This window comes from Myotis yumanensis, unplaced genomic scaffold (assembly GCF_028538775.1).
Source record: "Myotis yumanensis isolate MYYU_CA2020_CCGP unplaced genomic scaffold, mMyoYum1.0.hap1 SCAF_9, whole genome shotgun sequence".
NCBI lineage: Eukaryota > Metazoa > Chordata > Mammalia > Chiroptera > Vespertilionidae > Myotis > Myotis yumanensis.
Genome location: NW_027223760.1, coordinates 61,244,129 through 61,269,418, shown reverse-complemented (window position 1 = coordinate 61,269,418; position 25,290 = coordinate 61,244,129). Strand labels below are relative to the sequence as shown.

The 25,290-nt window shown below is 37.5% G+C and overlaps 1 protein-coding gene across 1 annotated transcript in view; it reads right to left on the bottom strand.

Annotated features, from left to right (window-relative positions):
* Positions 1 to 250: 250 nt before the first annotated feature.
* The window catches only part of KLHL7 (kelch like family member 7), a 45,498-nt gene continuing 20,458 nt past the window's right edge, over positions 251 to 25,290 (bottom strand). Inside the window, exons 6-11 of the mRNA XM_070424426.1 lie at positions 24,379 to 24,553; positions 22,064 to 22,206; positions 8,335 to 8,575; positions 7,151 to 7,352; positions 3,468 to 3,565; positions 251 to 1,683 (exon numbers count right to left, since the gene is read on the bottom strand). Of these exons, the coding sequence (XP_070280527.1) occupies positions 1,400 to 1,683; positions 3,468 to 3,565; positions 7,151 to 7,352; positions 8,335 to 8,575; positions 22,064 to 22,206; positions 24,379 to 24,553 (1,143 nt within the window). The 3' untranslated portion in view covers positions 251 to 1,399. The remainder of the gene's footprint in view (positions 1,684 to 3,467; positions 3,566 to 7,150; positions 7,353 to 8,334; positions 8,576 to 22,063; positions 22,207 to 24,378; positions 24,554 to 25,290) is intronic.

Here is a 25,290-nt window from a genome sequence, read left to right as displayed (position 1 = left end):
TTTAAATGGTGAATTGTTTTGATATGTACATTATATCTTAATAAAGCTATTATGTACATAAAAAACCGTATATAAACAAACATATCATAATGCTTTTTACAGTTGTTTTCATTTAAACATTTTTTAGTGTTTAAGATTATACAACTCCCATATAGAGAAAACAAAATTAAAATAGGAACACTGCTTCACAAATTTAAAAAAAAATCATTAACACATCTAAAATAAAGAATGAATAGAACTTAGCAGTCTGTTTTGTTAAAAAATATTTAATATTACCAGATAAAAACATTGATGGTGACAGCTTTATATAGCTCATTCCATACATTTCATAATGTAAACGGGCAAAACATTAGTAGGAAGAAATGAGTAGATGGGTTTGTGAAAGACTTGTTGACTTCACAAAAGCAATAATAGATGACAAATATGCAATTCAAATTATTACAAAACTTTTAGATACAATGGGATCAAATATCTCTGATGTATCTTGCTAAGGAAAAGAAATCATGTACCTTTTAATCCATTAGAAGTTCAAAATCAACACTGATATTGTATAATTATCAGCACTATTCTAGTGACCTATAAATTTGCTATAAATAGCTTTATTTTTGGCTAGTCATTTTATTATAATTGGATTTTATTTGAAGTGAGGACTGAAGAGACATAATCATTTTTTAAGCCCTGGGTAAAACAATGACAAATTAATAATGGGTGCTAAGCTTGACATTTCTGTTTAAAAGATGGAATATATTTAATTGGATTGAATATATTTCATCAGGAGTTTGGTACATTTTTAAGTCCCAAAATGCGATTATGAAGTTTGTGAGAGAGTATGCGCATGCCTCGACTCACTCTGCCTTGCTTTTAAAAATGGAACACATTTGGCACTAAATGGAACAAATTCAGACAAGCAAATCTATGGGAGACTAAGCTGCTCCATACTACTTTTTAGTTCTTGACTAAACTGAAACAAACAGTCTAACTACATAGCACTTCTGTGATGTATGAAAATAGAATCTAGAGCTAAGATGAGACTGTTCACTGATGAGCCAATCTCCCACTCTGTCATAATCATAGTTACAAATGTGAAATTCATTTAAGAAAAATTCATATTTTCACCAAATGCTTGGTGTTTTTCAAGTTTTCTTGCTAGATATGTTCATGATTACGTGGACAGCTAAAATGTGGTCTTTGAATTAAGTAAGGAAATATGATTTTATAGGGATCTTTCTTTACTTGAAACTTCCTTAAAAACACACACACACACACAAAACAAAAAAACAAAAACAAAAACAAATCAACCCAAAACCCACCAAACTAAAACTTCGTAACCAACTCTTGGAACAAAGTATTAGTGGCCATATTTTTGAGTCTCCAATAAGTCTTGAAGTCCACTCATTTTTCATGTTTCAAGGGTTTCTTCATTTGCTCCACAAGTATCAACAACACAAATTAAACAACTTGTTACTGGAAAAGCTCGAACTTTGGAGTTGGCAAACCATTTATCTGTTTCAGTATTATATTCAAGGATGTGTCCCAATCGACCCACACCTTGAAAACCAGCCAAGACATAAACTATAGAGCCAACTGCTGCACACTTCACTGTTACACCCTTCCATGGCATCGGTGAGACCATCTTCCATTCATTTAACTTAATATCATAATATTCCACATTGTCCAGGCCACCTTCAAAAGAATAAAACAACATGAACTACATGAACAATTCTAAGATCTCTTAAAGTAATAATTCTTTTTATTTTTCTAACATTTTATTATGATAATGTTCAAGCGTGCAGAAAAGGTGTAAGAATCTTATAATGCCCACACATCTATTCTTACCTTAACACAACAGACATTTAATTTTTGTCATTTTAGAATCATAAATACTTAATTATGCAAAATTAAAATAAAAAAGTAAACCGATCTGTGGATTTTCCTGTTGATTAACTTTAAATCTAATTATTCAAATGTCCCACTATGTCCTTGTACTATTTACCTTTCAGCAGTTTATGGAAAATAGCAATGAATAGAGATAGGAGAAGGGAAAGAAGTTATTTTATTGTTACATTTAAGTAATGCTTAAAGGTGCTGACTAAAATGAGGTTTGTGGAATAATCTATAGATTCAGTCCAGAGTCTCCATTATTTAAGGCAATTATTTAAGATTTTAGTATATTATTTAAGAAAATAAAGCTCTGGCCAGTATGGCTCAGTTGGCTGGGCATTGTCCAACCAAAAAGGTTGCTAGCCCTAGCCAGTTTAGCTCAGTGGATACAGTGTTGGCCTGGGGACTGAAGGGCCTCTGGTTCGATTCTGATCAAGGGCACATGCCTGGATTGTGGCTCAATCCCCAGTAGGGGGGACGTGCAGGAGGCAGCCAATCAATGATTCTCATCATTGATGTTTCTATCTCTCTTTCTATCTCTCTTCCTCTCTGAAATCAATAAAAGTATATTATATATATAAAACAAAAAGGTTGCAAGTTCGATTCCCAGGGTGGGTATAGGAGCCAGCCACCAATTGACGCGTCTCTCTCCCCCTCTCCCTTCCTCTATCTCTAAAAATCAATTAAAAATCTAAAAAAAAAAAATAAGGTCAAATTTACTCATTAAATAAAATAGTAATACTAATATTTTCATGCAATGTTTAAAAATGTTAGGAAAGTTTGCCATTCAGAGCCTGGATATAGGTCATAAAACCTGTACTTTAAAAGTTTTTTAAAAGTTCAAATATTTCTATTATTCAATAGTTCTTAAAACTAGTGATACCAAACCCCAGAGAATATTTAGAAATGTGTAGAAGCTGTCTGGGACTGTTACAATGACTGACAGCCATTACCCACATTTCATGGAAAAGGATGTTAAATGTACTCCAATGTTTCCATCTACACTAATAAAAGAGAAACATGCAAATTGGTGTCACTCCGCTACGCCCAATCGGAGCGACTATGCAAATTAACCCAACAAAGATGGTGGTTAATTTGCATATGCAGGCGTGGAGTGAAGACTGAAGACTGGGTCCCAGGTGCTGGAGGAAAACTGGTGCTGGCAGCCAGGGGAAGGAAGGCCTATTGCACGAATCTTCGTGCAATGGGCATCTACTAAACTAGAAACCATAAAAATAAGTATAATGATGTATTGGATAAACCAGGGGTGGGCAAACTTTCTGACTTGAGGGCCACAATGGGTTCTTAAACTGGACCGGAGGGCCGGAACAAAAGCATGGATGGAGTGTTTGTGTGAACTAATATAAATTCAAAGTAAACATCATTACATAAAAGGGTATGGTCTTTTTTTTTTTTTAGTTTTATTCATTTCAAACGGGTCGGATCCGGCCCACGGGCCGTAGTTTGCCCACGGCTGGGATAAACCCTTATATTTAGATTTTAAGAAATGTTTCCATAATTTAAGATAAGGAAGTATCATCAAACTCATTGGGAAAGTTGAACAGTGAATTAACACCACCACACACCTAAGCCATTCTGTCCGCCCACAGCAAATATCTTATCTTTCACAAACACCAGTCCATGATTCTTCCTGGCCTCAATCATTGGACACAGCTCAGTCCATCTGAAAAAATAAAAGAAAGTTTTTAGTGTACTGTTCACACACAATATTAATTTATAAGAAAGATCTGTTATCCCAACTAAGTGCTCACTTACCAGTCACATATGTGTGTGCGTGTGCACGCGCACACACACACACACACACCCAGAAGGCTAGAAAACAAAAGCTTTACAGTGGTTTTGAGTAATTTATTTATAGGTGGGTAAATACAGATTTTATTCCCTTCAACTCTGATAGGATATGACATATAGGACATATTTGAGATTATTAACATGTCTTTGGAAGAAATCCATTTCCTGTAGCTCACAGTAACTTGTAAAATGATAACAAAAAACAAGGGAAAGGTACATAAGAGACTATAAAGCACAAACACTGTCACATGTGGTTTTAATTAATATTTATATATGAATAAGTAAAACAAATTTATTATGGTCCTCTAGCACCAGCAAATTAGTAGTATCTATTACTATTCACATGTTCATCTTCAAATTTACACTTAGGACTTTAGCCAGCCCTAGTAACAAAAGTGCTATCATTCTGTTAAGTTTAATAACTTATTAGTATGTTGCTGTGTTCACAGCCACTACAACAAATACTGAGATTGAGATATAATGTGGATACAAGTGTTGAAGGACACTAATTCACAGGTAACAGCATTATATTCATACACATCATAGACAACGTGATTAGCTGTTTTTTTTTCCTGTGATTCAATCCCTTCTTTTGCATATACTCTCATATACACAATTGACATTTGTGTTTGTGAAGATGGTACTGGCACACAGGGGTTGTGTGCATAATAGCTAATAACCAAAATACTCCAATCAACAACAAAAGAAAAAAATTGGCATAGGGTTAACTCTCTAGTATGGTTATTTCTTCTTTTAAACAACGTAATAAATGTAACTTTTAAAAACATAATTAAGGCATAATGATTAACTATGAAATAGTAGTAACTTATTTGTTGCCTTATATTTATTTTTAAAAAGTGGTTTGGCAGTCACCACTCTCATTTTCAGGGTACTCTGTAAGGTGAGGTTGGCAACGCTGCTCCTGCTTTTCAGGATAAACACACATGTCCGTCCAGGTGAAAAGACCAGCACACAGCTTGGAAGAGGGAGAGCCAGCACCAGGCCTCCACTGCCTCTCCATGCAGTGAGCTTTATAGAGTAAGCTATCCAAGTACAATTAACACAATATTTGATTTGGAAAAATTCAATATATATAAAGCCCTCTCTTCTTCAAATATGTCCATGGTATAAAGGGCATGTTTTTATGTATATACTAGAGGCCTGGTGCACAAAATTTGTGCAAGGGGTGTGTGTGTGTGTGTGTGGGGGGGGGGTGTCCCTCAGCCCGGCCTGCACCCTCAGGGAATGTCTGACTGCCAGTTTGTGGGTTTGTGGGTCTGCGGGAGGTGACTGGTGGGGCACTCGCTGGCCGGCCCCGCCCCCCCACATCGCCGCTGCCACTGCTGCCTGTTGGTTGCCTCCCTCTAGGAGGGCAGACATTTGCCGCTTGGTGGTAAGTGAGCATCATAGCGATCAGTCGTTCCACTGTTTGGTCAATTTGCTATTAGGATTTTATTATATAGGATAAGTTTCCTGAAGGTTTAGAATTACGAAAGTTTCACAAAACACTTTTCTTAAAATTCTGACTGCAGAGGTTTTATTCCAGACCTTCCAATTAAACACAGTCTAGTTACAAAATACTTAAGAAAATTGTCAAAACTGGGAAGAAAATTTTGTAAAAAACATGGATGGACAGATCACAGTAGAAAGAAAATCTTAGTAATATATAACTTATTTTTCATTTTGAGAGTTGGATAATTATAATCACACTCTTTTTTCACATAAGAAAATTTAAGGGCATTGAAGAGGATACGAAAAATTCAAATTCAACATACAAGCTCAATATATACAAAAAAAATGCTAAGTTGTATAAGTTTTAAAATATTCCCTAAACTGAATATAATCACCTAGTTTTTTTTAAAAAATTGAGGTTACAGAATTCCTTTAATGTGTTCTCTGCTAACACATTGTATGTGGGAAATGTATTTATACGTTCTACGTTGACTGTTTCCCGCATACAATGTGCTAATATGAACAAGAATATATTGATTTACATTGATACTGCCTGAACAAATTTAGAAGCCCGGAGTTTATATGGTATGGGTCCTACTTGAAGAGATTTTTTAGAGATGAAAAAAGAATTAGGCAGCAGGATGAATGAGACTAGTTTTCCAATTAGTATGCTGCAACACTTTTTGAGCACAGGGCTTATGGGAGGTAAAGTAGAGACTGATCTAGGAGGGAGGACAGCTGATATACACCCCTGTGGTGTGGGGCATAAAGGGGTGGGTAGATAGTTGAATTGGTGGATGATAAGATGAGGATAAGCCAGTGTGCTCTGGAAAGTACAAAGGTACATTTTGAAAGGAGTAATAAATCTGGATGATTTCAAGAGATTGCCTAGTCTCAACACTGGGCAAAAGACAAATTTCAAGATACATTGCACTCAATTCTATTTCTAACACTGGTAACCAGGTGAACAAAATATGAGTAAACAAACTATTGTTAACTGCATTTTTGCTTGGTAAAGGAGTTACTGATTATGCTTTTTTAAATCCTTTAAAAGCAGATAGGAAGCATAGATAAATAAATGCACATGACTGGTCATATTTTACAATTAAATTGTTACTCTTAATTAAAAAAAAAAAGCAGCAGCTGGAGTGGAAGACTTCTATGTTTTGTAGTCTGGCAATATTTCCTAAATATAAAACTTGAGCACAAGAGAGTTGGTGCAGCTCTTTGGCATAACATTTCAGTTGAACATATTTACCCGATATCTTGTTCTGGGTAAAGGAAGAATAATCCTTTCAAAAAGCAGGTGAATTTTCTTATTGAAATTCTTGGGATATTTTTGAGTATCACTAGGATATCATCTGTGTTCATGTCCTCACTAGTTCCATGTCATTGTACTTATCACTGCCCTTACTATTAAATAATTAGCATATTTTCTCTGGCTACATTCAATGGGTTTCATCATTAATTACAAGATCAGAAAAACTGGCTAATCATTTATTTCTTTAGCATTTTGCTTTTCAAAAACCAGTTGATTTAAGAATAATTTTGTTTAATAAAAATGAATCTAAACATACTTTCCTAAGCACAAAACTCACAAAAGGCATTATACCTAGGGTTATGATTTATTAATATTTTTAATTAAACATATATTTCTCAATTAAAGGCAAATTTACTACTGATCCTAATTTCCCCCCTCCTCCCCTACATTTCCTGACCTCTAAAAGAAGTTATTTCATGAGTTTGATCAAGCAGTCAGACTTGTCTCATCATTCATAGACATTCACTGCCTACAAGGAGGAAGAGAAAGAGAGGGGCTGCCACAGGGTATAAACTGAAGCCATTTCTTAAGGTGCAGAGAAAGGGTCCAGGCTGTAAACATTTAAAACTGTGTGTACATTCTTACTATTAGAGCTAAATTCTCCTGTTGGGCTCTTTTTGACACATCTTTCACTGAGCTTACAGGATACAATACTGTGAAATAGAATTTTAAATCCATACATACGTTTCTGTGGCAGGATCATAAACTTCACAGGAATTCAACACTCGGCCAGAAACATTGTTCCCTAAACTTCCACCACAAACATAGATCAGGCCATTGGCTTCCACCATGCCGTGGCTGCAGCGCTGGGTCAGCATGCTGGGCTTTGTGTGCCAGCTCTCAGTTCTCGTGTCATAACACTCAAATAAATACAGAGCCGAGTTTCCTGGAAAAGAAGAAGGCCCGTCATGCTCGATGGAGTGTGTGTGCAGGCTCGGAGCGAGCTTACTGCAGAGGGAGTCAGTTACTGGAAGAAAGAATTTACAGTGTCTTTTCTAGACTCAACTACAGCAACACAATGTAGGAATAGTTGGTACAGACCTTGGAAAATATTCACAGAAGGATCTGTAGAGAGACTTAGATATTGTAATTACATCTTAGGAAAAGATTTGGTTTGATTTCAAAAGAAAATTAAATAAGGAACTTTATGGATGGCCTCCAGCCCAGTGGTGCATGATGGGAATTATCCAAACTTGAAATGTTTATATAGAGGGGAAAAAGCATACCTATTTACAGATGACAAACCCATGCCTTAAAATATGAAAACTACTATCTGATAATATTCTGAGGCTTACCATATAATATTCTATGACAGCCACTGCACCACTAACAATACTACTCTTCCTGACTTCTCTCGGTGGTTGTGTGGTAAGCCCTGAGAAGTCATGCTGGTCCATTCTTGAGTATATTATCAAGGTACCGTTGTATGTTTCAGTGGTTGAACATTGACTCAGGAACCAAAAGGTCCTCCAGTTTGATTCCCCATCAGGGGACATGCCTGGGTTGTGGGCTCGTTCCCCAGGAGGGGGTGTGCAGGAGGCAGCCAATCCACGATGTTCCTCTCTCAACGATGTTTCTATTTCTCTATCCCTCTTCCTCCCTCTCTAAAAATTAATAACACATTTTTTAAAAACCGGACATATTTTTTAAAAAATGGACATAATCTAGGAAGTTGAAGCTCTTTTAAAGTACTGATTCATAAATAAGGTAAGCCTTCAGGGAAATGGGCTCTAAAATGTAACATATCCATTTAAATTATGTCAAAAAATATCTGGATAAATAACATCAACTGTTTATTTAAATATGAAAGCCAAGGTACTTGGCTTTAAAACACAAGCCCCAAACAAAAACACTGAGAAAGTCCTTACCAACTTCAGAACCTCCAGATGTATAGATTTTGCCCTCTGCAGCACAGGCAGCGAGGCTGTCTCTAGGTGTTGGGGGGCCCAGTTTGGAATACCAGCTATCCTTCACCACATTATAGCAGTCCATTCGTTTTATGGGGAAGAGCTGAGAGCCACCCAAAATGTATACAACATTGTCCCAAAACACGCATGCTGCATCTCTTCGTTTTTCAAAGGGGCAGCGGATGTCCGTCCAGCTATAATCCTGTAACAGGAAAGGACAGGAAGCTTTCAGTAACAGAAAAGTATAATTGAAAAGGATAAAGACATAGTTGAGAAAATACAAAACACAAGAATATGTTAATTTACTAGAATACATATAAAAATGTTTGGCTTGAGACTATTATCTAATCGTGTGATTTTTTTCCAGAATGTTGGCAGAGGGCAAGAAGAAGACAGTGGCTGCTTTGGGTCTTTTCTGGCTCTAAAATAACCTTTAATGCACCTGGATGTATTGTCATCACCCAGTCTTCCATTCTTTCTGTTACTGAGGATAATAATACAGGAAAATTCTAAAATAAGCAAAGTATGCCCTAACCGGTTTGGCTCAGTGGATAGAGCGTCGGCCTGAGGACTGAAAGGTCCCAGGTTCGATTCCGGTCAAGGGCATGTACCTTGGTTGCGGGCACATCCCCAGTAGGAGGTGTGCAGGAGGCTGCTGATCGATGTTTCTCTCTCATTGATGTTTCTGACTCTCTATCTCTCTCCCTTCCTCTCTGTAAAAAATCAATAAAATATATAAAAAATAAAATAAATAAGCAAAGTAGTTTGTTATTTAAAAACAAAACAAAACAAAACAACTTTTCTTCAAGTGTAAATATCCTCATCCTTTCCCTGCCAGATGTATAGAGTTATAAAGAATCAGTGGTTGCCCTGGCCAGAGTGGCTCGGTTGGTTGGAGCATCTTCCTGTACACTGAAGGGTGATGGGTTCAATCCCCAGTTGGGTGTGTACAGAAGGCAACCAACTGCTGCAATATTCTCTCATTCTCTCTCTCTCTTATTCTCTCTCTCTCTCTCTTTCCCTCTCTCTCTCTCAAATCAATAGAAAACATATCCTCAGGCGAGGATTTAAAAAAAGAAAAAAAAGAATCAATGGTTAATATGAAGTTTAAACTGCCATTATCCTACCGATGTCTAACGCTAGAAGGTATTTTGGGGACTTCTGTGAGATATTTTCTGTAAACATTGAGTTGAGCCAGTGTAGTCAGTCAGATGCTTAAAGCCATGACATTTACTATGAAATACTTGAGTACGGTAGTTCTTCATTATCCATGATGGATTTGTTCCAAGAGCCCCAGTGAATGCCTGAAACTGTGGATAGTACTAAATCCTACATACACTATGTTTTTTCCTATGCATACGAATGATAAAGTTTAATTGATAAATTAGGCACAGTAAGGGATTAACAATAACTAACAATAAAATAGAATTATAATATAATGTAAAATCTAACTGAATGTGGAATCTTCTCAAAATATCTTAATATCTTATTGTACTGTACTAACTCTTCTTGTGATGATGTGAGAAGATACAAAATTTATGTGAGGAGATGGAGTGAGGTGAACGACATAGGCATTGTGACGTAGCATTAGGCTACTATTGACTTTCTGACTATACATCAAAAGGAGGATCACCTAGCCATGGCTAATGAATTGTTTATTTCTGCAATTTTCCACTTAATACTTTCAGACCATGGTTGACTGCAGGTAACTGAAATGACAGAAAGTGAAACCACAAACAAGGGGCACTATTGTAATCTGTTCTGAGTAGTCTTGGACACTCACTTTTTTCTTCCCAATGATTAGAAATTGGCACCTATCAGGGCTTCACAATGAGGGCTGTTCATAGCACACTCTTTCCTCACTATGTTTGATGACATCCAAGGACACCTGTGCCCTTTTTCTATGTAAATGTCTGGGGGAATGAACCCATAGGTACAGTTCCTATGATCCTCCCTTTCTGAGCAAGGAAGCTATAGTGTTCCTGCTGTTTTCTGAAAATGGCTGGAAATAATTAGGGTCAGACAGAAAGCCAAACAATTCCCAACCTCACCAAGTAAAGCAGTGTGTGATTACTAATGTTTAGTTCCCTTTGGGAAAAGATATCAAGTGATATCTCTGATGCTAGTATCGCGTGTCTCAAGCATTCATCAGATCGGAGCAAAGTATCATAGGAAATGTTTTATTAAGGTTTCTTAGCAAAAGGAAGAGTCCCTGATAGAGAAAACCTTGACTTCTAGTGTTGATAAACATTCTGCTTTTTAGGTGACCAGAAAAACAGAACCTTAATCTAATTTTTATTCTCAAGTTAGGATCTATGTGTCCTCCTGGGTTACTGTGTGGTATGTGTATTGGTAAGCACACAAAACTACAGGATAAACATAGCACTTTCCTGAAACTTCAGTTTTCCTCAATGGACATTGAAAACTGGGGGAAAATATATATATATTTTTTTCCTTAGGGAAACTTCATACCACAGAATGAAAAATAAAAAGAGAGAAAACGATGACTATATGCTACAGGGAGCGAATCCCTCAAAAGCAAACTAATGGTTCTCTTACATATTCTGCAGATCTACTCATAATTACTATCTCACCAAGCTCATTAGCAGAGAAATACAATTTCATTACTAAGATAAATAGTTAGCTCAGTGAATCTCAAGTCTTACCACTCTTACATCCAACTTATATTTATTAGAAAGCAAGATGGCAACTTTTCCATAGTTTCTAAAGATGTCCTCAAGAACACTGTTTCCATGCTCTTACTTATTTAATTTAGGGTGAGAAAACTGGTCATATAGCCTTTTAATGATCTCCAAGACCTGCTAACTCTTTAAATTAAAAATAACTGCCCATGTAGAAGCTGGGATTAAAACAAACAAAATACTTTTTCTTTTAGCTAGATGAGCTTAAACATTTAGATATTAGGATATGAGGTTCCAAAGAATGAATTCCAGAGTATGGTAACTGAATAGTTCTAACTTTCTAATACTACTCAGGGATTTGAGTAGGGAATTAATGGGTGCTCATAGGTACCTGTCACACAGGACTTTGTTAGGCTTCAGATTTAACAATTAAAATAAAATTGCTCTCTTGAAATTATAAGCCCATGAGGAAAGTAGTACATGTGTGACACAGGACAAGGCACATGCTTCTGTTTACTTGCAATTTGGGCTATAATTTCTCTAGAAATCTTCAAGATTTTAAATTTTCCAAATACTGTCATTGGTCACTGTACATGTTAGACACTACGCTTGATAAATACTAGCTATCCTATATAATAAAGGGTTAATATGCAAATCGACCAAATGGCAGAAGGACCGGTCGCTATGACATGTACTGACCACCAGGGGGCAGATGCTCAATGCAGGAGCTGCCCCTGGTGGTCAGTGAGCTCCCAGAGGGGGAGCACCGCTCAGCCAGAAGCTGGGCTCACAGCTGGCGAACGCAGTGGTGGTGCGAGCCTCTCCCACCTCTGCAGCAGTCGGACATCCCCCGGGGGCTCTCAGACTGCGAGGGTGCAGCCTGAACTGAGGGACCCCCACCCCTGGAGTGCACGATTTTCGTGCTTCGGGCCTCTAGTATATAATATTCTGCTTAATTGTTCATCTTCTAGGCAGAAAGTAAAATGATCTTTGCAATAATTTTTTTTTAATTTCTTTTTTTTTAAATGCTCTGCACTTAGATTTTTTTTTTTTAGTACGTTTTTATTGATTTCAGAGATGAAGGGAGAGGGAGAAACATTTCTGATGAGAGAGAATCACTGATTAGCTGCCTCCTCTACGCCCCCTACTGGGAACTGAGCCCGAAACCCAGGCATGTGCCCTTGACTAGAATCAAACCTGGACGCTTCAGTCAGCAGGCTGATGCTCTAGCCACTGAGCCGAACCAGCTAGGGCAAGAATTTCAATCTAGAATGAAAAATGGACTTTATTTTAGCTAAAATGTACTGTTTTACATTTGGGCTCATTAAATCTATGTCAGGGTTAAGTACACCTGTGTTTGAACATACCTGACTTTGACTGTATGTATGTATGGGTGGAGGGGAGCTCATGATCTTTTTTTTTCTGTGTGTGTGTATGGGTAGACCCCTCCCTGGGAAGTCTATTTAATTCCTCCAACCTACCTACTACCCTCATCTGAAATAGACTCCTGAAACGGTGATTTGATGCTTGCCCTTTAGAAACTTATTATACTGCCTAGCAGGTAATATACAGAGTTGAGGAAGCAAGCATAGAGGGCAGAAAAATAGATGGGAAGTAAGGATGGTCAGTTCAGTGGGAATGAGAGCCAGTCTTATCCTAGTGATGGGACCACTCCCAACCTGGGCCTGCGGGTGAAGGGTTACTCACGGCTCCTCGCACTCCTAGGCTACAGGCCAAGCTAGCGGGACATGCAGCTATCTTGTTAGCAACAAGATGGATGAATAGTACTAGAGGCACAGTGTGTATTTATGTGGGCAGCGCTGTTACCCTAAAAATAGAATTTAATTCAGTTAAGTTTAATTGAGGTTATCTAGCCCATGCAAGGCTCTGTATTTAGCTGCTGAGCAGACATGAAAATGGAAAGCCTGGAAAAGACAAAAGTAGAAGGATTTCTCAAGTTTTCACACATCACACACACAGGGTGTCCCCCTAAAATGATACACACTTTAATAGCTGACAGTTCGATTTTGAAAATGAAATATATTTTAATAAACACTGCCTTTATAATTATTCCAAGTGTGTGTATACATTTTTTGGGGACACTGTATATATGCACCCACACATACACACGCAGACACTCCCTTGTATAAAGTTCTGTCTTCCCAGACCTCGTCAGCTTTTCTTGCTTCTGCTGTGATATACCACTATGTAGACTTTTTTGAGTTCAAGACTCCTTTTCTTTTTGTAGGCTTTTCCGTCAGATTTCCTTTCTCTGAATCCGCAGCACACTGATGTAGCACATTGTGTGATTTCCCAGCTGTGGGACAATGCTACAGGACAGTGAGACGCTTTTTGAGGTGAGGGGCTGTAACATTTTCTCTAAATGCCTCAAGGCAAAAACATCAGTCTACTATTTTTCCTGAGAGTAAGACTAACTTTATATAGTCTGTATTCTGAAAACACCCAAATCCTCAAAAAACAGAAACACTACAGATGTAGGTTTTAATAATCAAAATAACCAAAATCCAAAAGGAAAGAAATACCTTTTATTTTTACAACTTAAGAACTATATTTTGGATCATTTTGAGAGGAAGCCATGCAAAACTAGGGAAGACAAGGTCTTAGAAAAAAGGAGAGCAAAATGAACAAAATGGTAAACCACCTGAACATTTCTTGCAGAAACCTCAAGAAGTTAATCTGAGTTTAAGATGACCAAATTATAAGCACTTTCTCTTAAGCCATTATTTGACATCTTAGTTTCTAAGAGCTGTCAAAAAAAAAATAAAATCACAGAACTATGGCAATAATCTATATCGAAAGCAGGTTTATGTCAGATGCCAGAACATTCCTAGAAGTAGTTTCATGAAAAATACATAGGCCCACTTTTGGCTTCATTTATTTTACAAAGTCTCAAAGAATATAGCTTTAAGAAACTAATAAATTTGGGCACTGAGCTAGGCTCTGTATGAAGGAGCTGTGGGTCTCACATAAGTCAGTTAACCTCTCAGGGTGTTAGTTTCCTTATCTGTAAAACAAAGAGGCAACTAGATGATCTCAGGGCTCCTTCCTTTCATCCCCCAAATCCAATGATGTTGGGGTCCAAATGATTTAGAATGTGTCAATAACAAAGAGCTACTATTAATTTATTCATTACCGAGCACTTCCCTTTTTAGGAATTACGTTGAAATATCTTAAAACATTACCTTATTTCCTCAATAACCCTATGAGGTAATATCCTCATTTTACAGAAAACAAAATCTTCGAGATGTTGTCAAAGGCCACAGAGTTAGAGAGTGGTGAATCCAAGATTTAGGTCTAATCATATCTCTGCCTCCAAAGCTGTGCTCTTACCTCCTACATTGCCCGCTTCTCTGAAAATCGTGTGTGGCAGCCTAGAAAGAACACTGGGTTGGGAATGAAGTAATCTGGGTTTTTCTTGTTCCTGTTGTGTTTCTAGCTAAATGCCTGGGAATTTGACTGAACATCGAGAAACCTCAAGAGTCTCATCTATAAAATCAGGCAGTTGGCAGGAAGGCCGCTGAGGCCCTGTACTGCCTCCACATCTTACCACTTATAAACACAATGCAAAACCACTAAAACCACAGGTTCTCTAAAAACAGGGACTTCCCCAGGTCTTGGTGTGATATGTGGCCCAGGGCTTAGCATGTTTAAGGGAATGTTTGTATTTACTGACAGGCCACATTAGTAGAAAAATATATCTTATCCAACTGAGTCACCTTCAGTATTGACCTTCTAAAGATCAAAGGTGGTAGATATGACACGTGACTCCTAGTTTAAACCAGTTCCTCACTGCAGCACTGAACTTAAATTACACTGACTCCAGTGGCGAGGGACAGGGAGACCTGTGACCAACCAACAAATGATGTCATATATGTAAAATGAGAGGATTGGAATGATGTTCACTAATTATTAATCACTGTCTTTTGATGTTGGGAGCACTTCAGCTGTCTCCTTTAGATCTTAGTATATTTGAATTTCTGACAATGAGCATGTGTTTTTTTTTTTTAAACAGAAAAAGTAAATATGAGAACCAGACAAATGGTACCAAAAGCATGGTACAAGGAAAACAGTACCTTCTTTCACTTATAATAGTGCTAAATGCTTTAACAGAAACATAAAATTTAAAACTAAGTTAAGGCTTTATGAATTGAAAAACATAGTTATACTACGAGGCTGGATTTCAACTACAGAATGGGTCCGAAATAGTCTCTACCTTCCTGCCATGTAGCACTCTACTGAGGGCACTCCAGTTTTCCAGAAGCAAACACTTGATCGTGCCAAGTGATTTTACAGGCTATACACATTGTGAAATGCATTCATTGTCACACAAATATTGCTGGAAATATACTAACCACCAAAGTCCAGAAAGGAATTTAATAATCAGCCATTAGGAGAAAATTCTCTTACAACTTAAGCTCTTTAAGAAATATAGCATTGTGGCTAGAGAAATAAAAAAAAAAGGCTTCCACAGTTGGAGTGGGTAGGGAATGATTGTGTGGTTGTAAGCTGATAGATAAAATTAAGAATAATGAAAAAACTAAATGGGGATTTCTCAGCTGTTAATGATTAGTTAACATGAGCAAGGAGTCTGAAATGAGGCCAGAGACCAGCTCAAAGAGAATTACTAATTTAAGAATCACTGCCTTGGCTGGTTTAGCTCAGTGGATAGAGCATCAGCCTGTGGACTGAAGGGTCCCAGGTTTGATTCCAGTCAAGGGCACATGCCTGAGTTGTGGGCTCGATCCCCAGTTGGGGTTGGGGGTGCAGGAGGCAGCTAATCAATAATTCTCTCATCATTGATGTTTCTATCTCTCTCTCCCTCTTCCTTCCTCTCTGAAATCAATACAAATATATATATTTTTTAAAAAATCACTGCTGCTTTAGATCACAAAATGTTCTTCCTCCCTGCTCTCAAACACCTACCACTAAAAAACAAAACTCAAACCTGAACTACACAGAAATTTAAGTATGAAATGAAACTCAGTCCAAAAATCAAACCTGACATGAATATTGTGCTCAATAACAGCCCTTCTCCTTTGAGTATAAAGAGATGAGGTAGTAGGTAAATTTCACTTCTAGCAACCCGCCAGTTATTTCAACACAAGATTTGTCGTTAGATAAACCCTGACATGTAATTTTTAAAATTTTAATTTAATTTTATTTTTTCCATCACCTTTTATCCCCTCTATGCCCTCTACCACCTCCACCCATCCCCCTCCACCCGTAATCACCACACAGTCCCGACTTGTAATTTTTAATCTTGTCACAGGAAGGCATATTACACTTTAAATGATTATCTCAAATCCCCAAATGCAGTAACATACTCATTTAATAAAATGTTCTCACCAGTGGGACAAACACCGACTCTGTCTCAGATGTGCAGAGTACAGGAGATAATGCAGATGGCCAAGAGGTTTGGAAGAGGTAGGGAAGGCGAACAGAAAAAAATGAAGATGGTGAGTCTTTTTATATTTGAATATGGAAAAACTAAGGATGGCAAGGAGAACCTGAGTGAACACAGATCAAAAAAAGAAAAAAAAAAAGGGAGTCAAGTGAACATAATGGATATTCACATAAATCCTAAAATTTAAACTTTTTGTTAATAGACCGGAAAACTGAAGTCTAGCAAGGCTAATTGACTTGCTTAAGTCATAAACCTAGATGTGAAATGTCTTTCTCCACATTAGTTGCTTTCCTTAAAAGAAAAGGAACAAAAAAGGCCTCACAAAAGAAAAATGAACAATGGCCCAGTCCTTCCTTTCTTTTGCCTATGCCTAATTTCCTTTTTTTTTAAAAAACACAATGTTGTTAGATTCCATTCGATTAAATAACTCAGTCCTATAAGACCAACTGACTAAACTGCCTGTGAAATGTTATATAAAGTTATACTGGTTCATTCACCCTTGAGTACAGGCCTATCTCAGAGATATCATGGGTTTGGTTCCAGACCATTGCAATAAAGCAAGTGTCTCAATAATGTATTGGTAATCTTTTTGCTTGTGGACAGTGTAGTTGACAATTTGTAAAAAAAAAAAATGCAACATCTGTGGAGCACAATGAAGCAAAGCACAATAAACCCAGGTGTGCCGACTCCCACACTGGGCCAGACACTAACTCAGTGATGAATCTACTTCAGAGTTCTGAGTAAGAAAATGTACTCTGTGTGGCTCTGTGGTTGAGCGTCAATGTTTCTATCTCTCTATTCCTCTCCCGTCCTCTCTCTCTAAAATCAATTTAAAAAAACAACCCCACAAACAAATAAAAAAACAACAATGGTACTTTTTTTTTTTTTTTTTAAGTAAAACAAAATGTACTGAGAGTAAACCCCTTGGACCTGATGACTCCATGTAACATGGCTTCCTATGGTTTTCTGTCTTTATCCTTTACAGGCTCTGGCCCTCACCCTGTGGACTTACTCCTTCTTTGTTTTTGACAGGAAATATGCAGAATCCCCTTTTCTCTAGGACATACTCTCCTATTTCTCTACCATATGTAAGTGGTGAGCCAAGACCCTTACAAAATTCTAAGTTCTCAGAACTCATCATTTCATTGACAAGAAAAGTCCAAATAAAAACTGGTCAATTAAATCAACTTTTATTTAGGCATCAATATTATCAGACATTCCCATGTTACTATTTGAGAACACCAACACTAAGAGAGTAGAGCACTGTATATAGATAAATAACTCTTTTAGTAATCACTAAGCACTTGAACACTTTAAAAAAAAAGGTATAGGTAGGGAAGGGAAAGCTCAGCAGGCTTTATAAAAGGACAATAACAAGAACAATATCATTGCAATTCAATACAGCAACCCAAGATTTCCCTTTCTGTCAATTCTCAAAAAAATATTAAGATTTTCTTTCTTCTCATTTTCAATCAGCAATTAATGTAAGTATTTGCACTTAATACAAATATCTGCCTCCTCTCACCAGTGATATCCAAAGAATATCTAAAGATAACAGTTTGCAGAGATATTGGCTTAATTCTAGATAATCCAATTTAAGTAACAATGTTTAAATTGTCCCCTTTGAAGGAGATCAAAAATTATCATTTTTGGCTGGTAGAGAACACACAAAAATGGATTCCCTTTAATGATAGTTAAAACCATTTTAACATTTGTGAAAATATTAAGTTCAAGAATTTTAAAATAAAAAAATTCCTATATAGTACATTTTATTAAGCAGTCCACTTGAATAATGAAATATTATGTTCACTTTGGGAAATTTAAGGTAAATAATAATTTATAATGAAATCAGCCTCCCCAATTGTTTTAAAAGGCTAATCAACTAATATTAAAAAGTTATATACAAATAATGGTAAATGGTGCAAATTTTTCAAGATGAAGTTTTATAGCAAAAAGAAGGAATGGGCTGGTACTTCTAATAGAAACATTTAATAAATAATGTAATGAGATTCTAATGGTGTTAGCATCAGGGAGTAAGAGAGAACTGATAAAAAGAGGATGTTTTTATTGGTAGTTATTGCCTCAATTATTTGAAATTTTCCACCAGAAGTCTAAACATTTGTGGTTGAATATACAAAATAGCAGTAAGTATGGGCTATTTATAGGAGTAAGGAAAACATCAAGTGAGAATTCTGAAATTACAGTCTCATCTCCAGGCTGGTGCAGAATATTTATCTCTTTTCGACTGTCCAATAAAAAAGAAAAAAAAAAAAAATCAAGGAAAGTGTTAGAGCTACAGACCAAAAAAACAAAGTGCTAAGAGTCATTCCACATTTGCCTTATTCTAGAAACAATGCTCACTGTCTCCTAAATGAAATCAGGATTCTCTTTGCTCCTCTGCATATCAAATAACTATCTACTTTATGTTAAGATGAAATATTCCCACCAAAACATGATTAAGTCTTTTTAACTATCAAATCCAACACTATGGTTAGGCTCTGGGAACTAGGTGGGTATATAACTATTATCAACACCTGAAAGCTGTGGTTATAGAATTACAACCGAAACTCCTATGATTTCAGTTTTTGTTTGGAAAAATAGTATATTTATAAATGTCCTGCTCTTGACTCAAAAAGACCCTGAAAAATTTAAAAACACTGAAATTAAATAGCCACTGAAGTGTCAATAATCTTAACCTTAGCTGATATGAAATAGATGTGCAGGTGTAACAATCTTTTAAGCACACTGACATTGTGCTTATTAGATTGTATTGCTAACCTGATCCTCCTTCCTTGAAGAGGTCTTTTTGATGTTGGACAGCATATTTTCTCTACGCATTATGATGTTAAGTATTATAATAAGAAAGAGAAGCTGTTGCTGGTCTCCTTCTCTACCAAACTAGAGGAGGAACTGCCAGGAATGGTGGCTCTGCTGCAGCCAGGCCAGATGTGGTCTTATTGGACCAGACTGAAACAACCACTAAAACTTGGCATATAGCTAACCCTCTGGCTAATGAACATTTCTGTTACTGCCTACCCAGACCATTAGATGGAATTTCTTTTCAACTGGCAAGGAAAGGAGGTCTGACCTTGAGGATCTCCTTGGAAATGAAGAGTAGTTTGTTGCCCCAAGAATCTCCTACATATTACAGATGACACATATCCTGTATTTGGGTGTCCTACTTTTATACTTTTACTGGGTAAACCAAAAAGCTGCCAATTGCAAGTAAAATTCAGAGCAGGAGAATGCTCTGTAAGTGAGACAGGCTATAGTGGTACAGCTCAGCTGCTCAGGCTACACTGTGACCCTGGGGCATCAGGGTGCTGCATGTGGCTTCAAGCATGTCCCAATCTGATCACAGAGCATGCCACTGGGATTCTGGAGCAAGCCAACCTACTTTAAGCAGGTACCATTTAAAAAAGTTTTTATTGATTTTAGAGAGAAAGGGAGAGGGAGAGAGGAACATGGATGGGCTACCTCCTGCTGGGGATCGAGCCCACAACCTGGGCATGTACCTGACTGGGAATCAAACCTCTTGGTGCATGGGACAACGCCCAACCAACTGAGCCACACCAGGCAGTGCTAAGCAGGTACCATTTTCTCAGTAAACATCTAATGGCTGGCCACTAGTTCTAACAGACAGCAAATGCCTAACACTAAGGGAATCCAGGTGACCATATCATTCATCCTTTTTGGAGTTTATCTGATCTACCAAATCATAAATAGCATGCTTTTAACCAATAATCTGATATGTAAACATAAGACTGGGCTTATGGAGGTCCCAAAGGCACAGAATACCTGAACAGCTAATTACAACCCTTACCCACTAGGCTTTTTCCCTCAACCAGGATTATATCTTCATGGAGGCAGTCCCTATAATCAGCTGATAAATGTGAGAAATCTGAGCTTAGTTCATTTGTGACAGTACTAGCCAAAAGAGGACTGCTAAAGCATTACAGTCCCTGCAGGGAAGGTACTGAGGGACCATACAGAAGAAACATATTCTGATTTGGCAGAATTTCAAGCAGTTCCTTTTATTGTCCATTATACCTTTCAGGACGGAAAGCCTTTGGTCAGTTTTTTTTTAATCAATTCTTAGGCAGTGGTGAATGATTTATCCAAATGGGTAAAGATTTGGAATAAGCAAGAATGGAAGATTCTGACAAGGAGAACTGAGGAAAGATAAAGCAGATGGCTCACGGAAAGGACACAAATTTGTGTCCAATATAAATTCTATCCAGAGTGCCTACAATTGCAGCAAAAACCTCTTCATCATCATGTGGACAGAGCTGCATCTATATCTCTCCCCCACCCCCAATCTGATACTTGCTCAATGGCCTTAAGAATGACCACAGTAGCAATGATAGAGGCTTGCATCAGCCAGTGGCTACAGAAGCTAATGAACTCTCGCCCCACCCCCACCCCCCCCCCCTCCCATGTGACTATCCTCTACTGGTCAGGATCTACTCTTGTCAATAATATTGGCTAATAGTAAGCCCTTGATTTGTTAACATACCTTGAGGGAACCAGTTAGTTACTTAATACCAGGCTAACTATACTGGGACCTTTCCATTGTTGAAGGGACAATGCCCTGCTCTTACTGGAACTGATACTCACTCTGGATTTGGATTGGCCTTTGTGGTCTTTTGCACTCTTAACACCGCCACCATGTGTTTTGATAAATGCCTTGTACATCACCACTACAATATTACACACAATGCCTCCAAGCACCCGCTTCAGTGAGAAAGATCAGATAAGTATCCTGATGTCAACAGGATGCTCTGAACTCTTCAAGTATCTATCATCAACCAAAAATAGGCCTACAAAACGATGAAAGAGACCCTTATGTGCTTAGACTCAATACCAATTATAGACTTGCAAGGATGGGGTGCTATCTTTTAGGACTGGCATCTGCTGTGTCCCAGCAAATACTGTATCATAGTATCAGCAAAATATTGTTTTATCTCCCCCACAGCCAAAAACCCAGGTCTAAGACACAAGGGGTAGAAATGTTTGAGTGGACTCTAGTAAGGTTATAATTAATGATCTATTTTTTAAAATTGTGTCCCTACACCTGTGACTCAGGCTCTGCTGGCCCAACTGGCACAACATGTACTGGAAAATACATTAAACTTGGTGATCAATTCCAGATGGTTGCATTAAAAGTAATTTTATCTTTTCTCTTGTGATTCTCTAGGTTTTCCAAATTTTCTAAAATGACTATGTATTATTTTATATTAAACATAATTACTGAACAAAAACAAAGAATAAACATGTACTCCAGATGCAGATATTCATTGGAAATGGCACATAAAGAAGACAAGGAGTTGTAACAAAAGCAAGGAGTTGCAAACAAAATGAGGTAAGATAGGAGAACTGGTGCTCCATTTCCTTTGATAGTGGTCACTGTGCCGCACTCCAGAGCAATTAAGGAAGCATTTGAAATCTGACTAAGCCTCAGTTTCCCAATTTATAAAAAGAAGATGAGAACTCTGTTTCTCATAAAGTATGTGAAGGAACACCATAAACAGTAACATCTCTACAGGCATGAGTTATTACTACTGGTAGTAGTTGAGTGTCTACTTGCTCAAAACTTTCTGAAAGAAAAGGAAAAATTAGTTACCTTTGGGTTAAAATATCTACAAGACTGTGGTTGAGAGCCTCCAAACAGGGCTATGCGGTAGTCATGTTTCTTTCTTCTGGGCCTTGTGCCATCTACCAGCTCTTCTCGATCCTCTGGAGACAAGAGATGATACCTCATTCCACCTGTAGAAAAATACATGGCAACTCTTTAAGAACTTCAGGAACTTTAATGCTTTGAGGGGAAAATCCACCCAAACATAATAGTGCTTTTATTTGTGAAACTGTTTTTCTATCAGCCCTCTATGAGGGGGAAGAGACAGGAGAAATGTGTAAGGATCTGAGTCCTAACCAATTTATTATTCTCAGCAATTACCATTATGCTGATTGCCCCATCCACTACTACATACCAGTGGATTATTTGGCTCTTCAAGCAATAGCTGCCAAAATAATAATTATTGAAATTCAGATTTAACGCAGCAGTTCTCCATCTTAAACATACATTAGAAACCACCTAGGAAATCTATGAAAGCAAGCTAGGGCCATACCACAGACTAATTAAATAAAAATCTCTGGTGGTAGAGCCCAAGCATTGTTGGTATTGACCCCTTAAAATATAGATTAAAGCCCTAGCTGGCCCAGCCTGCATGGCTCAGTGGTTGATGGGTGAGGACACATGCTGCTTGATCCCCAGTAGGGGGCCTGTAGGAGGCAGCCAATCAATGATTCTCTCTCATCATTGATGTTTCTCTCTCTCTCTCTCCCCCTTCCTTTCTGAAATCATTACAAATATAATAAATAAATAGATAGATAGATAAATAAATAAGTAAAAACAAGCCCTGGCCTGGTGGCTCAGTTAATTGGAGTGCTATCCTATGCATCAAAAAGATTTCGGGTTCCATCCCTGGTTGGGGCACTACAGGAGGCAACTAATCAATGTTGTTAGTGCTGACCCCTGAAGGAAACATGAACTGTGGCTCCTTCGTTGATAGGCTTTTCCTCTCCAAGGACAGGACTGGGGACAAGCACTCAAGCCCCTTTCCCTGAGGAACTTCTTGCTCCCCTTAGGCTTATTCCTTTGGGAGTTATTCCTGTGAGGGTCTGGTTATACTTTTAATGAAGAGAGAGACTAAAAAAAACAAAAACAAAAAAAAACTGCCTAAGGGCGAAGGGTAAAATAGTCATTTGCTTGTTTCAATATTAGCTCCAAGTGGAGGTAAGGTATCCTCCTTTGAGAATTTATGATGACAGCCCTGCTCTCCTGAAGGTTTGAGGTTTGAATCTACCTACCTGTAAGTCAAAGAAACCATAAGCCAAGAAAATTTCCAAACAGTCTGGATTATTGTACCCAGGGTACTTGGCAGAAGCAAATACTATTTTCCTCTTGAGAACAGGGAAAATCTGCAGGAATACAACCCTGGCCTCCCAATATTTCTGGCAATTAAGATCAATCAAATATAAACTCATAATGTAAAAATACAAAACAAAAGGATTTAAGCCACAGAAATAAGTAAATAGAACTAACAAACAGCAGCATTTGGTCTCCAAAAACCAAATGGTATTCTCAAACACAAAACAAAAAGATATGGGGTTTGTCAAGATTCTAAGTATTTACTGACTGCATATTCTTCCTCAGGAACCTCTGGGGATACATTAGATTAAATAGAGAGAAATAAGGACGGGGAAGACCTGGGGTCCAGGAAGACAGCAGATCTAACATAGGAGAGGAGTGAGAGGACATCCCAGCATTGCTGAGAAGGGAAGCCCAAGGACAAAAATTGTGGCTTAGGCCTGGAGAGTAAACAGTCCATATTGGAAGCAGAGGCAGGCTCCATGAAGAATATTTCCAAGAAGTAAAATAAAAGCAAAAGATTGTTTAATTGTACCGATAATTTCATCAAGTGGCGTTTTACAGAGGGGTTGGGACTTAGCCTGCAAGTCAGGAAAAACTAAGTAAATGGAGAAATGTTGCAATTATTAGCTCCAGGCTATAAAAAAACCCCACAAACAAAACAAAGGTGTTTAAGAAAGAAAACGTGATCACTATTTGGCTAAATAAAATAAAGGAAACACTAGAAACAAAGTGCATGAAAACTATCGTACACAAAAAGGAGACAAAGCGTAAGTAATGTGTATATATTTTTTACCTTCTATCACACAAGTCCCTATAAAATAAGGACCGGGACTAAGTCCCCATCCAGGTAGATAGCTGCAATTTCAAAGGATTAATTCTCTGGAAGAGCTAAGTCTTGAATGTTTCTTCCTGGCTACTGAGTCTGATTCATTCTAAATGGTCTTTAAAGCCCAGGAAAAACTGGTTACACAATAAGGTTATAAATGGATATTAAAGCAACTTACTTATCACCATCTTAAGGCATTCAGGATTGTCTTGAATAAGTGGTTCGGCTTGTACTGTTTTACTTAAGAAATTCTTTGATATAAGAGGAAACCTGACTTTAGCAAGGATATCAACCATAAATGGCTGGCGATTAGGTTCATCGTATTTCAACCACCTGACTGCAGCATCATAAACCTAAGGGGGGAAAAACAGCTTAGTAAATTTCTTAGATGGCAGGAACATTTCCAGTTACCTAGATTTACTCTCACATCGTAGGGGAAAAATCTCATACCCACTATTCCCAATATTTTATTCAAATATTTGCTTTCATACCCAAACAAAACAAAGCCTATATTTTAGAACAGTTTACACCAGGGGTGGGCAAACTTTTTGACTCGAGGGCCACAATGGGTTCTTAAACTGGACCGGAGGGCCGGAACAAAAGCATGGATGGAGTGTTTGTGTGAACTAATATAAATTCAAAGTAAACATCATTACATAAAAGGGTACGGTCTTTTTTTTTTTTTTTTAGTTTTATTCATTTCAAACGGGCCGTAGTTTGCCCACGGCTGGTTTACACACTGCTCTAGTGATTCTTTTAGGTAACACGTTTTTTAGAATTACTATTACATAATGCAGTGACAGGGAGAATGTTGAATTTATGGGTTTTCAAAACAAATTACATTCCCTTTTTGGAAGGAGATATGATGCATATTTCTATTGAAAAAAATCAATATATGTTCATTTGGTAACAGGAAAACAGGTTAATTTCCTAAGAGGCCTTCCACCTCAAAAGATGTGAAAGTCACCTATGATTTTATTTAATCTAATATTCTTGAATTGTGAAATGATAGACTCATCTACTTTCTAAAAACTTTATAATATACAAATTTTATATTTAAAAAATAAACTATAAGATTTTTATATAAGAA